General features: G+C 47.0%; 1 protein-coding gene across 4 annotated transcripts in view; it reads left to right on the top strand.

The window, feature by feature from the left end:
- The window catches only part of CYTH3 (cytohesin 3), a 93,800-nt gene extending 79,598 nt beyond the window's left edge, over positions 1-14,202 (top strand). For 3 of the 4 annotated variants that reach the window (XM_066640343.1, XM_066640344.1, XM_066640345.1), the window contains exons 10-13: positions 7,016-7,094; positions 7,869-7,940; positions 10,409-10,563; positions 12,540-14,202. In XM_066640343.1, the coding sequence (XP_066496440.1) occupies positions 7,016-7,094; positions 7,869-7,940; positions 10,409-10,563; positions 12,540-12,612 (379 nt within the window). In that variant the 3' untranslated portion in view covers positions 12,613-14,202. The remainder of the gene's footprint in view (positions 1-7,015; positions 7,095-7,868; positions 7,941-10,408; positions 10,564-12,539) is intronic. The other variant, XM_066640342.1, reaches the window with a different exon arrangement.
- Positions 14,203-15,909: the final 1,707 nt, after the last annotated feature.

The raw sequence follows: 15,909 nt of genomic DNA, 5'->3' as shown, positions 1-15,909 counted from the left end.
TGTGAACTTTTAGTTGGAAAGCGGTATATAAATACTGTTAATAATAATAATAATAATAATAATAATAAAATGATCTTCTGAGATACCCTGGGCCTGTGGTAGAGCACAACTGCTGGAGTTTGTAAGCTAAGTAGTGGGCAACATTCGTGGTGGTCTCCATGGACTGCTGTTCCACAGCAAATGCCTCTGGAAGGAAAACTTCCTGAGACATGGCATGTTGCAGTCTGCGTACACTTTTTGAAACGTGGGTTTCTTGCAACAACGGGTTGTGTGTGGATACATTGGCTTAGAAGAGAAAGTGTCTGTTTCCATTTCAACTGCATGGTCAGCCCAAGAGGCCTCCTGTCCCGTGTTCACTGCCTTGTGTGTGTTCCGTCTCCTCAGAATTATCTGAGCAATGTCGGTGACTAAGTCGGTGGGACTCTGAAGTTCTTGGCAGCTTTCTGGGATTCAGGCCCAAGCTAGGCTGGCTCCATTCAGGCTTAGTTACTATATGTGGCCTTAATGAGCCTGCGCTTTGATGCAGCCTTGTCTTGAATGCCAGTGAATTGAAACCTGCTTCTGACCTGCGTGTTAAAAAAATGCCTTTTGAGGATTCCTAAAGCCAGTCTGTTTCACAAGCAGCTTCTGGCTGCCATTGTATATTTGGGGGGGGGGGGGAGCAACAGTGAATCACTTGTGGCACTTTCTTGGGTACCAGTGGAGGGTTTGGCCAAAAACCTGTTGCTTGTTTGCTCCAAGACCTGCAGAGAATTTTGCAGTTGCTCATTTCGCAACATCCACAAGTTTCCGTCTCTTTCTAAAATGCCACCCAGCTGAACGTGCGTCTCTCCAAGCAGACTGCAGGATGGGGAGTGTTTGGCAAAGATCTTCCTAAGAGCTTTAGACAGGAGCTGATTCTGGGTTGGTTTTCAGGACCTTGAATAAGGATTAATTGTGAGCCAACTGAGGGGGTGGTGAAGGAAATGCAGCTTCTCCTTCATGCCCTCCCTTATAGACATTGCAGCTGGTCAAAGACTTTGCAGGCAACACGTCCAGCACAGGGTGTGTTTCCCTTGTAATAACAGTGTCTGCTGGCAGTTGCTCAGTTAAAGTCTCTCGAATGGCGAAAAAATTTGTTGTAAATAACTGGGGTCTGTCTTTAATTATTTCCTCCATGAGTGTGTTCATTCTGTTCTGCGTATCTATTTTTACCCTCTCTGAGACTTAGTAAGAGAGCAGGGATCTCTAAACTTTTCAGCCGATGGGCCGCATAAAATATCTGGCACAGTGTTGAGGGCCTTAAAAAAAATTAAATGTAAAATTCAAATAAATACATTAGAGATGGAACTTAGATGAACGAATAAATGAATGGGCTGAAATGTCCAGGATTTCTCCAAGCACATACACAGCCCAAGAAATAAAGCGCACACTTAAATGGACCCCCATTCCCCCACCCCACAAGCACAACTCTGGCTGATTTTGGACAGCTGGGGCAGAGGCTCTCGGGATCAGAGGCTGGCTGCAGGCTGGATAGAAGCTTGCCCCGGGCCGGGGTTTGGAGACCCCTGGTATAGAGGAACGAATTTGCGATGACCACGTGAGGAGGGAAAACCATGAGGCGTCTTCTCGGGTCTCTGGCTACATAAATAGCGATTTCTCTCTCTCTCTTTTTTTAATCATGATGTACCAAATGCTTATTTGCCTGCCCGACAGTGGGTGTATTTATGAAGCAAAAGCAAAATCTAATCAGCGTAGAGTGGAGACACCCTCTGTGGAGTAGGGTTTTTTCTCTCCAGACTGACTGAAAGTCGTGTAGGATTGTGCCCTCTTTCGAACAATCCCCAAAAGTTCCTTCATGGATACAGAACAGTAACCTTCAACTCGTCAAGCACCAGGGCCCACCTCCAAAAACGTGGTGGGGAATTCAGTGACCAGGAGTCCTCTCCTTTTCCTGCTCAGCATTATTCCGCCCCATCTTTCTTTTGGGCCAACTAGCAAGAGAAGACAGATGAGTGCCCTCCTCCCCAAGCAAGCCCTTCCAACCAAGGGTTTTGGTGGGGTCTAGAAGTCCTAGCACAGGCTTGAATTCAAAGTGAGCCATGAAACAAAATGGCAGTGGCAACGTTGTCGTTGTCCACCTGAGATTGGGTGAGAACAACGCCTGGGTCTGTTGAAGACATCTGCCCTAGAAATCTTGCTGAAGGAGAGAAGGTGCTTTCAATTTGTTAAAATCCCGTTTGTCCATTTTGGCAAGGCCAAGGCTTCTAATGGTTGACGTGATTGCCTTTGATCTGCCTCATTCACCTTTTTTCTTCACTGTGATTGCTGAAGCTTTTAAGGTCCCCTTGATGCAAGATCTTTCTTTTCAATTGGGTGACCTACCAGCGAGTGATGCTGTTCTGCAGCCCTTCCTTCCGTGCTCTAAAGTTTCACTTAGCTTTGTAGTTTTTATTGATTTCCTGGTCACAGGAGTTCTGTCCTCATCTGCAAGGTTGTTGGGAGTTTTGTTCTCCTTGTTAATTTTCTTCTGTATCTTTCACTTAAAAGTTCCTCAAAAGGCATTCTTTAAAGACAAGACGGGCCTATGGCCTGTCCCAGCGGGGGCTGTTCCTGTGTTCCTATGTCCAGTGACCCCACTGAGTTTGAGGGCCTTCTGCCAGGTGACGGGAGTCGGACAACTAGTGCCAGAAGTTCCCATGTCCTGGTAAGCTGTGAAACCACCACGTTCTTCTCTCGGTTCCTGTGTCCAGGGTATCAGGTACATTTGTTTCCACTTAGCCTCACAGTCTTCTGTGAGAACCAGAGACAAGCAGAACATGCTCCTTATTGGAAAGTGCCCAGAGAAGTGTGCTGTGTCAGGAGTCACAAGGCGCCTGGGCTCTGATTTGCAGTGTGCTTAGCATAATGGCTAGTTCAGCTCATTGCCCTGGCTGGTCTCGGACTCCTCACTGAGATCAGCCTATGCTAATGCGACCTTTTCCCTGTTTGTCATCACTTCCTTTTGGGCCTGGTTCAAGTTAATCGTCTGTTGCCATTGATTCTGAGTAGGAGTTCTGTCAGGCGGTTGATATCTCTCTAAATTAAGATGCAAGGATCAAATTCTAAGTGGCTGAATCCAAAGGCTTCCCATATCGTGTCAGCAGCCCACCACCACCCTCTCTGCCTTGCCTTCTAGATCTTGCCCTTTTCCTGTTTCTGCTACTTTCCCATACCTGGCTTAAGGTGTATTTTTCCCCCTCAGGGTAATGAAGCATACTCTTGTATGAGGCAGAAAACTAGAAATACAGGTGCATGTTATGGAAGAGCAGCAGTGGGTGATGCTTCTAGAATTCAGAATTGTGTGAGGACATGATATGATCTCTGACTTGATGAGTTGATGTTTCAGTCCATGAGATGAAACTGCAGGATGTCCAGTATATTCCTGGAGTCGCTGGGCTTTGAGATTTTTCCCCCCTTGCATACTGCCAAGAAACGAATTCATAGACACACAGCTCTCTTGTCTCAAGGAAGAGTTGCAGATGCTTTTCCGGCTCTGCCCCTGGATTGAGTAACTTGATTCATTTAAGGTGAACTGCGTCGTCTAATGAGAGTCTGCTGTTTGGGATGCTCAGTAACAAGATCAGCTGTACTGAGAGTGGAGGCTAATGAAATTAAAGAACCGGTAAATGGATGATGTAACTCTAAAATTTCTTGGCTGTGGAGACACCAGGCCTGCATATTGATGGCATCCAAATTGCTTCCATCTCCCCAGTTATTTTTTTTTTTCTTTCTCGTAAGGGTTGACAGTAGCTTGCAGTACCATTATGGTTATGGAGGATGCAATTATCTGCCCTCTTATGGGTGCACAATCACGAAAGTGCCTTCTCCAAGTCCTTCGCCCGCTGTTGGGGACCCGCAATTGTGGCCTTGTCCACGACATGGGATCGCCCCCAGCGCCCGTCATGTGGCAGTCCCAGTGGGGCTTGGGGGAGAGGTTTCCACTCAGATGTGTGGATGGTCAAAAAGGATGAGAGCCTCTCCCACTTCTGGAAAGGACGTCTGCTGTTTCCTACGTTCTCAAAAATGACAGTGGGAATGAGACCTGCTCCTCAAGAAGCTGGGGGGCGGCAAGTGGATTGTGAGTGCCTGTTCCTTATGCTTTAACCATCCTGTGGGCCATGCAGTCAGAGTGCCAAAAGGTATTTTTTAAAGACATTGGTTTCCGTCATGAGTGCATGTTTGTGTGTGGAGTGGTTGATAATAATAATAATAACTAGGTATTTATATACCGCCTTTCTGGTCATCGGATTACTCCTCTGACTTTATTCAAGGCAGTTTACATAGGCAGGCGTTTCTAAATCCCTCAAGGGGATTCTTACAATCAGAGAGGTTCTCTCTTTCAAGAACCAACAACAATTCAGAATGGATCTTCCTGGTTTGGTCTCACTTCTGGCCTCCAGTTCTCCCACGCAGGCTGGCAAGCAGCTCCATCTCTCACATGGAAGGCAGCCAAAACGCTTCTTGCTCACACCAAGAGCAGGTGGAATCACTCAGCCTGGCTTGTCAGCTGCTTCAAGGTCTCGCAATTCTCAGCCGTTCAGGGAGCTGCTGGTGTCCTCGAACTGGCGACCTTCTGATGTTATCTTCAGGCTAACGGAGGCTCTACCCTCTAGACCAGACCTCCTGCTGCTAATGATCATGATGACGGACCCAAGAGTGTTGTAGATCAACTAATCTAAAAACCTAATCTTGGAATTATGCCCTAAATTCTGTTGACCTTAATGAGATTATATCGCTGTGAATATCCTGTGAATCTCTGCGCAGCAGAATGTCCCAGTGACAGCTAATCGGGCAAGGACAGTTGTCTGACTGGCAAGCACTTGGTAGTTCAGCACAGATTTTTTTCAAAGGGCAGCTTCTGCATATACAGTGAGAATATAGATGCTGTTCCCATAAGACAGATGTGGCTGTAAGGTGGGCAGCGCATCCTGTGTGAAGCTAACAAGCACATCTGTGAAAGCAGTGGTTCCGGGTGTCGTCTAACTTCACTGCTTGCCGGACCATATGCTGGAGTTGGCTGTGACACCTTTTGGAGAGTCTCGGCAGAGCTCTCTTCACAGCAGGGCCCCTTGGTTGTGTGTCGGCGCCTTGCTGACAACCAGGATGACTGGCTCGTAAAGAAAAGCGAGACAATCAAACGCACGCTCCGGAAGGGGAAGCTGGGCTGTGGGTTGTTGACCACAACACGCTGAGTCAAAAGGCTCTTGCGAGTCTGTTTCTGATGTTCCATTTAAAACATGCTCCCCAAGCGCTGTGTCCAGGCGAAGGAACTTGGAAAGTGTCAGGAGAGGCTCAGCAGGCGTCAGTCTCCGATCTGTGTGCGTTCAGTTTGGCCTTTGCCGACTACGTGAGCTGCCCTGGCTCGGCTTTAACAGTGTTTGCTTCCCTGTCCTCTGCACATTTACTCAGAAATAAGCCCCACATGGATCTGTAGGAGTTACTCTCAGGTGATACTATGTGGAATGACAGGCTTAGGCTGCTGTCCTGTGCACACCTCTGACTGTAGACCCTGTTGAGCACATTGGGATGTACTTCTGATCAGACATGCCTAGGTGTTCATATGACAGTGGTAAGTTGTTGTTTTTTATTGTGAGCAACCTTGAGCATCTTGTGAAACAGTGTAGATGTTTCTAAAACAAAGCATTTGAGCTGCTCCATGTCATGCCATCAGTCTCCACGCCAGGCCACCAGGACAGAGGTCTGATGGCTTTTAAACCCTTCAAACGTTTGCAGCTCCAAAACTTGTAATGAATACGTTGGTGGTTCCGGCCCTGAAAGGAGACTTAGAGTGGTGCACTGCCCCACGCTTTGGAAGCACATGCAAGCGCAAGCTCCCCCCCCCCCATGATGCCCAGGAACTGGGCAGCAAACGGGCTCAAGTCCACCTTTATTCTGCCACCCTCCGCTGTGTGCTTTGATTTCCTGGCTGGGAGTCATCAACGGTATCGGTTGGAAAACCTAACCAGATTGTGGACAGGCAACGTTTCTTCTTCACTGCTCTGGCTATAATTATGGGCGATGGTGCGAAGGATCACTTCTGTCCACTGTTGCCACCTGCTCCCTGCTCTACCCTTGTCAGTCTCCCTGTTAAACCTGGCTGGCTTAGCAGGCAATGAGGAAAGCAGCTGCTGTCAGCAGACCCCAGCTGACCAGAGATGAGTGAGGAGCAGTGGAGTCTCGCATCCCCAGGAGCTGGCCAAGAATGGCCCTGGGCCACATTAGAGAATTAATGTCCACCTTATTCCTTCGTGGATCATCAAAAGTTGGTGCAACTGGGGAGGATTCTCCTAGGCATTTAAAAAGGAGTGTGAGAGGGCCCCTAATTTCCTCCCCACTTCATTAATTGTTAGATGGGTGTAATGGGAATAGAACCTGGGCCAGTGCAGATGTTTGGTCCGGGGGTACAATTCTTCACATGGTGGAGGGCAGGCCTAGGCCTCAGGAGCTTGTCCACCTAGGAAAGTGATGTCACCTGGCAGCCAGGTATTGAACATTTGTGCAATTCCATTCCTCACCATGCAGAAATGTCTGATGGCCATTGGTGTGGTGTTGGGTATGCTCATCTGAAGGTCATCACTCCTGTCCCCAAGAGTCTGAACTTAACCCTGTTGTTTGCCACAGTAGGAACGATAAGGTCCAAGGTCGCTTCCGTGCCTTTGATGTAACATTGTGAAATGTTGAGGATTTGTTTCTTGGATAAGAAGATGGGATTCTGAAGATGGTGGGGGAAGGCTAGAGCCTTCCGCTTCAGAGGCAGGTGAAGATGGTACCCCAGCCACATCCCCCAGTAACGTAGACCTAGATCAGAAGAAGAATCCTTGTAACTCCTGCATTCCCTTAACCTTGGCTCATCTCTCCAATTCCACTTAAGCCATCTGTTGAGAGACCTAACCATTTAATGACATAACAAGGTAACCAAATGATTGCTTTTTGTCTGGAGCACAAGCATCTGATAACCAAATTGGTGAAATTTATGTTGCATCTTATGTCTTACAGGAGGAAGAGTGAAAACATGGAAAAGGAGGTGGTTTATACTGACAGATAATTGCCTGTATTACTTTGAGTACACAACAGTAAGTGTATTTATGGAACTGCCTTTGAAGACTGTCCAGAAACTGCAATTAGTGCAGAATGCAGCCACCCATGTGGCTGCAGGGACTCCTCAGTTTGACTCAGTCGGGCCACTTCACTGGTACCCAACACTGGCTGCTGGTTCGTTTCAGGACACAAGGTGCTCGTTTAGGCTTTTAATAGCCCTTTGCAACGCAGGATTAGGGTATTTGAGGGACTGCCTCCTGCCGTCTAATCCGACCTGTCTTCTGAAGTCATCTTATGGGGCACTTTGAATCTTGCTGCCATTAATGGCTGGGAGGAGGATGGTGGCGTGGAACAGAATCTTCTCAGTGGTGGCACCCCAATCGTGGAATTCCTTTCCCTTGGAATTACGAATGGCTCCCTCCTTTGGAGGCCTTTTGGCAGGGCCTTAAGACCTCCTTATTCAGAATAGTGTTTGATAGTTGATGTGATGGACTGGCATTTTATTCAAATATAATTTTTAATTGTTTTATATGATTCGTTATAGGAGTTTGTCTTGTTTTTAGTTGTTCTATTGTTGTTTTTAATTCTGTAAGCTGCCTTGATTGCCTTTACCGGGAGAAAGGCAGGTATAAATTATTAAATAAATAAATATTTTCATAGATTCCAGTATCACCCTCTAAGCTCATAACTCAGAGGTGTTTGTATTTGGTATGAAAATTGTTATATTTGAAAGCGAGAATAATAAATATACAAAATAAAAAAATAAATACAATATACTGAACCTGGTCTTTCTTTGCTTTGCCTCTTAGGACAAAGAACCCAGAGGAATTATCCCTTTGGAAAATCTCAGCATTCGAGAAGTTGAGGATCCAAGAAAACCGGTGAGACCCTCCCCCTTGTGATGATTCACTGATTCTTCCATGACCCTCTCCTTTGTCAGCTCAGTCTAAATGAATGACCAGGGCTGGGGCCAGTGCTGGCCCACCTGTGAGGGTGACTGAGGCAGTCACATCAGGCATCCATTGGGTTAGGGATGTCCATCCCTGTCCACCCGCTCTATCTCCAGTGGTTTTCTTCCTCCCACTCCTTGGAATGGAAAAGAAAGAAGAGGATGGAGCTGTGGAGGAGAAGAGAATGATGGCCTAGAGTGTTTCCAGTGTTCTAGCCCAGGGGTGCCCAAACCCCGGCCCGGGGGCCACTTGCGGCCCTTGAGGCCTCTCAATGTGGCCCTCAGGGAGCCCCCAGTCTCCAATGAGCCTCTGGCCCTCCGGAGATTTGTTGGAGCCTGTGCTGGCCCAACGCAACTTCACTCAGCGTGAGGGCGACTGTTTGACCTCTCGCGTGAGCTGTGTGATGAGAGCTCCCTTCACTGCTTGCTCTTTCACATCTGTGACACAGCAGTGGCAGCAAAGGAAAGGCCAACCTTGCTTTGTGCAAGGCCTTTTATAGGCCTTGAGCTATTGCAAGACCTTCATTTATTCATATAAGTTCATCTTTAATATATTCATTTATGTAAACTTATGTAAATTTATTCAAATTTTAATTGTAAATTAATTTTTTTTCCCCCGGTCCCCGACACAGTGTCAGAGAGCTGATGTGGCCCTCCTGCCAAAAACTTTGGACACCCCTGTTCTAGCCCACCACCCTCCTCTCTTGCACACTTCCTTCTCTGCTCTCAGTCTATCTTTTCCAATCCAGGGAGCAGGAGTAGGGACTTGTGCTTTACCAAGTAAGGAGGGGCAGTTCTCCTTTCACTAACTAAATCTGGTCTTCTTCAGTCCCTCACCATTTTCCAGGACTATTGTACTTCCAACGATTTGATCATTAACGCTAATAAAACCAAAATTTTAGTATTCTCTAAATCTTGGTCCCCGTCAACCTGGAGGGTTGGTCACTCTATTTATGAGCAGGTTCCTACCTTTAAATATCTTGGCCTACTCTTTCACTATCGATTAACCTGGACAGCCCATAGGAAGTCAGCGATTACCACCTCGCATCATCACCTCAAGGCGATTACTCGATTTCATTATAGCACCGGTAATCAGTTTGTGCCTGCCGCTCTCCAGATCTTTAGAGCTAAGATTGTGGCCCAACTATTGTATGGTGTACCCATATGGGTTATGGCAGCCAACAGCTCTCTGGATCGAGTTGCAGCTGTTTTCTTCAGGAGGATTCTTGGAGTCCTAAACTCCATCCGGTTAGCAACGCTGGCTCTTGAACTGGGAGTTCATCTCCCTTCAACCATAGCATGGGCTATTACATTCAGATTTTGGATCCGACTCCATCTGTCTCTTCCATCTGACTCCCTCCTTAATGATCTGTTAAGAGACCCTTTTCTGTCTAGTTGGTTTTCTAAAATTGATTCCAAATTGAATTATCTAGATCTTTCGTTGGAATCTTTAGTGGGCCTTGATGTCAACAGTGCCTTTAAGTTAATTCAGACTAGGCTCTGGGAAGCTGAATTTTCCTCTCTTTTCGCTGATCTTAACCCAGTTTGTTCCCCTCTTTCTCTTGGTTTTTGCCTTTTACCAGGTCAGCCCTCTAAATATTTAGTTACCTTAATTAACCCCTTTCTTAGAAGGGCTTTTATGCTCACGCGTTTCAATATTTTTCCTTCTTCGTATCATCTCGGCAGATTTTCCTGTATCCCTCGGAACTGCAGGTTATGCTCTTTCTGTCATCTCGAACCCGACACATTAGAGCATATCTTGATTTATTGCCCGGTGCACTGTTCACTTCGGAAGTTGTATCTAGACCCTTTTTACAGCATCCTATTAGGCTATTTATTGATCCCCTTTTTGTTTTGTTAGGTGACAACCAGGCTAACATTACTATAGCAGTTGCTAGTTTTTAATCTCAAATTATCAGAATTTCTCCCGCCTGATTGTTGTATTTTCGTTTATATGCCAATAAAGGTATTGATTGATTGATTGATTGATTGATTCAAGTAAGGAGGGTGTAGAAGTTGGCATGTTGCCTCAGGTGCCACAAGGTCATGGGCTGCCAACTGGTTAGTGCTAACTGTTAAGCATTCAAACCATGGTTTGAGCCTCCCAGTGTACAACAGACAAACTGTTTTGTTGTGCGCCTGCTCAGGACTCAGCTTCATAAGTTTACTCACAGTAACAGCCTCTTGAGGTGGAGCAGCTGCTTGAACCGTGGTTTATTCATGAGTTGTGAATTCAGACATGATGTGAAGTCAGTTAGCACAAGACCACACTGTTCCGTGAGGTGCAAGTGGGTAGGCGGGTGAAGCCTTTGCACTCACCTGCAGGGTAGACCGAATCCCTGGCGCTGTTGCAGATGACAAGTGACTGTGTCACCCTGACTCTCTTTTGTGCCTCCCTAGAACTGCTTTGAGCTGTACAACCCCAGCCACAAAGGGCAGGTCATCAAAGCCTGCAAAACAGAAGCCGACGGACGTGTGGTGGAAGGCAATCACGTGGTGTACAGAATTTCTGCCCCCACCCCCGAGGAGAAGGAAGAGTGGATCAAGTCTATCAAGTAAGTGCTCCCCAGTGCAGAAACCTGGCCTGCTGGAGGCACGAGGGGATCTGTCTGAGTGTGCAGAGTGCCTCAAAGTTTATATTTCAATAAGCTCTTTAATAACCACCCTGTAAGGTAAGTAAATATCAGTACTCCATATTGCAGATTGGAAAGACGGAGGCTGAGAGGGCGGAGCTTGTTTATGGCAGTGAGATTCGAGTTGGAGAAGTCCTGATTTGTAGTGCAGTTTCCCAGGCTGCAGTCTTTCCTGGGAATAAGCTCCATTGACCACTGTGGGACTTACTTCTGACTAAGCACCCTTAAGATTGTGCTGTCAGCCACTGCTCCCCACCAGCTCTTAAGGTTATACTGGTTTTATTTTATGCATACCACACTTTTAAGTTAAAAAGAAGGGTGAAAACAATGTTTAAAAATATACCAACAACTTGTAAGCGGTTGGCCGAAGTCTCAAAGACTGCTTTGAGCAGTGGCAGAAGGTAAGAGCCTTTTTGCACCACAGAGTTTAAACCATTTCTGCCCAAAGTTGCATATACACTACAGGGATCAAATGTGTATACCTGTGGGCTGGGCAGAAATGGGTTAAAAGTCTCCTGAAGCAGGAATGTCTTCACCATCAGGTAAAAGTGGAAGGAGAGAAGGAACCTGTCCTCTCTTTGGGGAGGGAATATCACAGTAATAGGGCAGCCTGCAAGGCCAGAGAAAGGTCCAACTCTTCCCCCCCCCCCCCCAATTTGCTTTTCAGGCCCAGGCAGGCTTGTATAGGAGAAGGCAGACTTTCTCCACTGGTTTAGAAGAAGAGGGGAACTAGGAAGGAAGGGTTGAACTTCCCAGAATGGGGGTCCTTTGTCATCCCTCCACCCATTGTGCATTATATGGGAATGCCAAGTTGCTTGTGGGTAGTTCTCATGCTGGAAGTAGGAACAGGATTTTCACAGAGAGTGCCTGAATTTGGATAGTTCGCTGTATGTACAGCTTAGAGCTGCACTCTCCAAACTTGGAACCACTGCATGCTGAAAAATCCCTCCCTGGATGGCATGACCAGAGCTTGCTGTTCCATGGGGGAGCCTGCTGTCTTCATCTCTGATCTCCCCCAAACATCACAAGATCAGCCACGTCTACCTGGAAATCTGTGCACAGAGCCTGCTAGGACAGCAGAATGTGGAGTCGGCTGGCCAACCCAAGGTTTGGGAGGTCAGAGATGATGATAAGAGATTTCCCCATGGAGCTCAGTTCACATGTGGGAGGGCTTTTCGTGGATGCCAGATCTGGCCCATGGGCTGGGGTTTGGCACCCACTGGCTTAGAGGGTCATAACTGAACTGCACTGTGTTGGGCTCTGCCATGTGCTCTCAGGCTTCTAGTCATGGTTTGAAATAACCACAGCTTCCCATTTTTGTCTGAATATGGAAAATTGAGGTTTGTGAAAACCACTCTGAGTTTACACACCAGAATATCAAACTACAGTTTGATCCTGGTTCATCCAAAGAGTGACCAGAAGCCTCAGACCTCTTCCCTTCTTGTACAAACAGGAAGAGGGGGAGTGAGCCAGTCCAAGTCTTGCTGTTGCTTATGTCGCTTCTAAAATCATGGTTCAGAGCGAGAGTCTTCGGCATGTCAGTGGCTGAGAATTGCCCCAAACCCAAGTCTGCCACCCGGGACCAGACTTCAGGAGCCCTGCGGGCAAGGGGGTGGGCGGGTGAGCGGCCCCAGGCACCCTTCTTCTCCTGCCCAGTGGCAGCCCATCAGCTGGTGCTGCTACTGTTTTGTTCTTCCCCTTCTTTCCTTCCATGCAGTTGGAAAGAGAGGGGCGCAGCTGACAAACTGAACCTAGAAGCCAAGGTTTTAGGTGGGTTTGTAACCTCTGGTTTGTGCTAATTTCTTCATCCCTAAACTGTGTATCTTGGGGAAAGAGGCAGAGAGTGGCTGACAAATCTGCACGTGGGAAAAACTTACGCATGTTTCCTCTCCTGTTAGAGCAAGCATCAGCAGGGATCCCTTCTACGACATGCTGGCGACCAGGAAGAGAAGAATAGCCAATAAAAAATAGCACTCACAAAGGACTTTTGTGGACCTGCTTTAACTGGATTGCAAAGAGACCCTGTAAAAGCAAGCTGAAGTTAGAAGGAAATGAGGCCTGACTTGGAGGCCTAGTCACTTACCTGGAGCATCTTCCCTTTCTGTGCCTATTTGGTGTATTCCAGGTGATATTGGAAGAAGCCTTCAAGCACCTGGGCCCTGAAGACAGGGGCACCTTCTGTGCAGTGTTGTGTGTTGCAGTGTTGTGGAACCAAGCGGGCTAAGAGAGACTTAGCGGGATGTATTGGAGTCTGTGCCTCTCCTGTCATTGGCGCCCTTTGCCCAGGATTTAACTCCTTGTGAAATTTAAGCCTTCACCTCTGGCAATTTTCTTTCCCATATGCAAGCTTTGTGGCTCTCAGTTTGTTTGGTTCTCACCTATCCATTGCAAGGCAGAGGAGTCGAACCTCTGATGCTTTTGCATATACCTCCCAGCCAGTCTTGTGCGTGTTTTGTTGGGCATTCCCCATCCTCCAGCCCACTGATGCATAGAAGGATTACAATATTTTTTTTTAACTCAAGCCTGGCAGCTATAAAATGAACAGACCTCTTATAAACAGCTGCGGATGCACTGAAAAGGTGGCGCTCTCACAGGCACATTAAGACTACAAACCTGGACTTGGAGCGGTCGCAGCATAACTTACCTTTTGGTTTTTAGGTGCCTTGGCAATGCACTCTCTCTCCCTTCTTCAGATGCCTCCCCCCCCCCAAGAATTTGTCACTGAAAACAACGAAGCACCTTGTGGAATTTGGAAGCCCACCAAATCTATTGCAGTAATGCTTTCATGGACTGCAGTCCATTTGTTCATCTTTAAGGTGCCACAAGAGTTTGCTCATCTTTAGGTGTTGGCCTGAAATAGTGGCACTGCCTTCCCCCAGTTTGGGTTCTGTCTATTCTCATCATTTTGCATCCTCCAGGTTTTGCAGCTATAGCCTACAATCTCATGATGGCTCCGTCTAATGACTGAGCAGTGTGTTTTTAACATCCCTCTTCCTGACTTGGCCTAAAAGGTCCCCAAACAGACTACTCTTATTGCACTCCTTATTTATTGCCCAGCAGAAAAATCAAGGAAGAGTTTATTTTATTCTGGGAACCAGCCCTGTCTATGTGTGTGAGATTAATTATCCACTATTTTGCTATTAGAAAAAGAAGAAATCTGGCACTAGGAATTAGAAATGTAAATTTTCTGTTTTGTTCTCTTTTGCAAAATTCCTTGAATCATTTTAATGACGATCTGTGGGTGTAGCTGCTTTGAATAGCCAGCTTACAACTTATAAATAATATGTATAACTTTAAGTACTTAAGTTTTTTAAAGAGTGCAATATATGGGAATTCAAAGGCCAAGGGGTGAAATTACAGGCTGGTCATGTTGCTTCACACAGCTTTTTAGGTGGTGTTCATTCTTCGAGGTTATCACTGTGGGTAATGGGTGGATTCATTGTTATGCTCCCAGGAAACTGGCTGGCACTAGAAAAGCTGATTTATCTAGAACTGCAGTGATGGGTGTAAAGTGGAAGGCCTGGTGGGCAAAAAGGGCACAATGGAGAGATGTAAAATTACAGCACAGGATGGGGGTGAAGCTCAGTGATTCGGGTTGTGGTCCTGGGGCCTACGTAAACCCCACGTATTGCAGCGGGCCTTGACTTCTGAGGAAGCTTACACTGATAACACAATGCTAGGTATTATTTTGAGTTTTAGATCCCAGGTCTGGTTTCTGGCATTTGCAGTTGATACTTTGCAACTAAGGATATTTTAGTTGCAGGGCTGAAAAAAACAAGGTGCTGGTTTGGGGCGGAGCTGTTAGTGCCAGACTAAGAAGGGGATACGATCATACCCCCTTTGCATCCTTCAGAGATCAAGCGTGCCCTTTAAAACGACTGGCTATTTGCTATATCAGCAAGCATGAAAGAGAAGCCGTAGACTACTTCATTGTATTTCCTGCAGAGCCTGGTCCTTTTAATATCCACAAAGGCATCTCTGCATGAATGGCATTTGCCTTACTGGCCATGAGCTTCTCTCTGAGTTGGCAACGTGGTTGCAGCTGTAGGTGGTGTTGGGAGGGTACAGACGGTTTGGTGGGGTCCCAGAGCTGTCTTGAAGAGAGCGATCGCTGTTTCTGACGGCAGGGCTTGCAGCTTTCCAAGGCGAGGGGTTCTGAAGGCAGATGGCATTGCAGACATGGACAGTCCTGGGAGCATCCCTGCTTAGGGTGAGTGAATGCATTGTTTGGTTCTGAGTTTTGCTGAATTGTGGAAAAGTCCGAGTGTGAGTGGTAGAGGCTGCCTTAGGAGAGCTGAGAGTGGCTGTCTCGCTGGCCTTCGCACCAGTGTCGTCTCAGGTTCTCGACAGCCTGTGCCTTGCAAACCGGGCCGCAGAAGAGCTCCAGCTGCCTTGCACGCTCCTCAACAATGAGCCAGTGTTGTGGTGTGGGGAATTCAGTCCATTCTGAGAAATACTTTTTGGTCAATGTCCAGCAGGTCACCATAGAAGCTGTGCAGCATTTCACCCCCACTTTGCCAGAATTATTTTATAGAATTCTGAACAGTGGTGTTGGCCACCCTTCTTTCCCAGCACATGAGGTTTCAGGGTTAAATGAAACAAGGAGAGACCAAGCTAACAATTGCCGGCCTTTGAACTCACCAGATAATTCAGTTGAAGATTGTAGGCTCAGCGGAAGGAGGCTGTCAGGTGCCGGCCTGGGTGGAGAGCTGCCATATTCCTAGGCCTTTCATGTGGTTGCAGCTGTTTGTATGTCAGCAGTATTAGCAGGAATTGAAAGAAAGCCAAGATTTCCACTGGTTGCAAGGCCAGTAAAGAAACAAGTTAATCTGCAGGGACAGCCAGTGAAAGCTCTTGGCCACTTGAGGTCACTACCTTGTGAACACCTGAAAGACCCCCTTTATTCCTAAAGCGCAGGAGGTTTAAAATCCACTTCTTCACTCTGCTCTAGACAGGTAGTGGGATTTAGACCACAATCCTTTATGTTCTTCTTTCCTAGGTGTAAATCCATGTAAGTCAGTGGAGCTTTTTTCCAAGGTGTATAATATTGGGGGATTGTCCTTACTCAAAGGCACATGGGATTAGGTACGGGGGGGGGCATTATTCGAGGAGGGATGGTTTTCTCCTGCCCACTCACTTCTTTGCTTCAGAGTGTCTGCACAATTCCCTTCATGGTGGATTTTGTCTTGTTCCCTGAAGGGACGGATCCTAAAGCTCTTCTGCACTTGCCCTCTTTATAGTGGTCAGGGGTATTCTGGGAAGGGTAAA

Source organism: Tiliqua scincoides, chromosome 13, assembly GCF_035046505.1.
Source record: "Tiliqua scincoides isolate rTilSci1 chromosome 13, rTilSci1.hap2, whole genome shotgun sequence".
NCBI classification, from domain to species: Eukaryota; Metazoa; Chordata; class Lepidosauria; order Squamata; family Scincidae; genus Tiliqua; species Tiliqua scincoides.
Note: the sequence above shows the minus strand (reverse complement) of the source record. Positions and strands in the feature narration are given on the sequence as shown.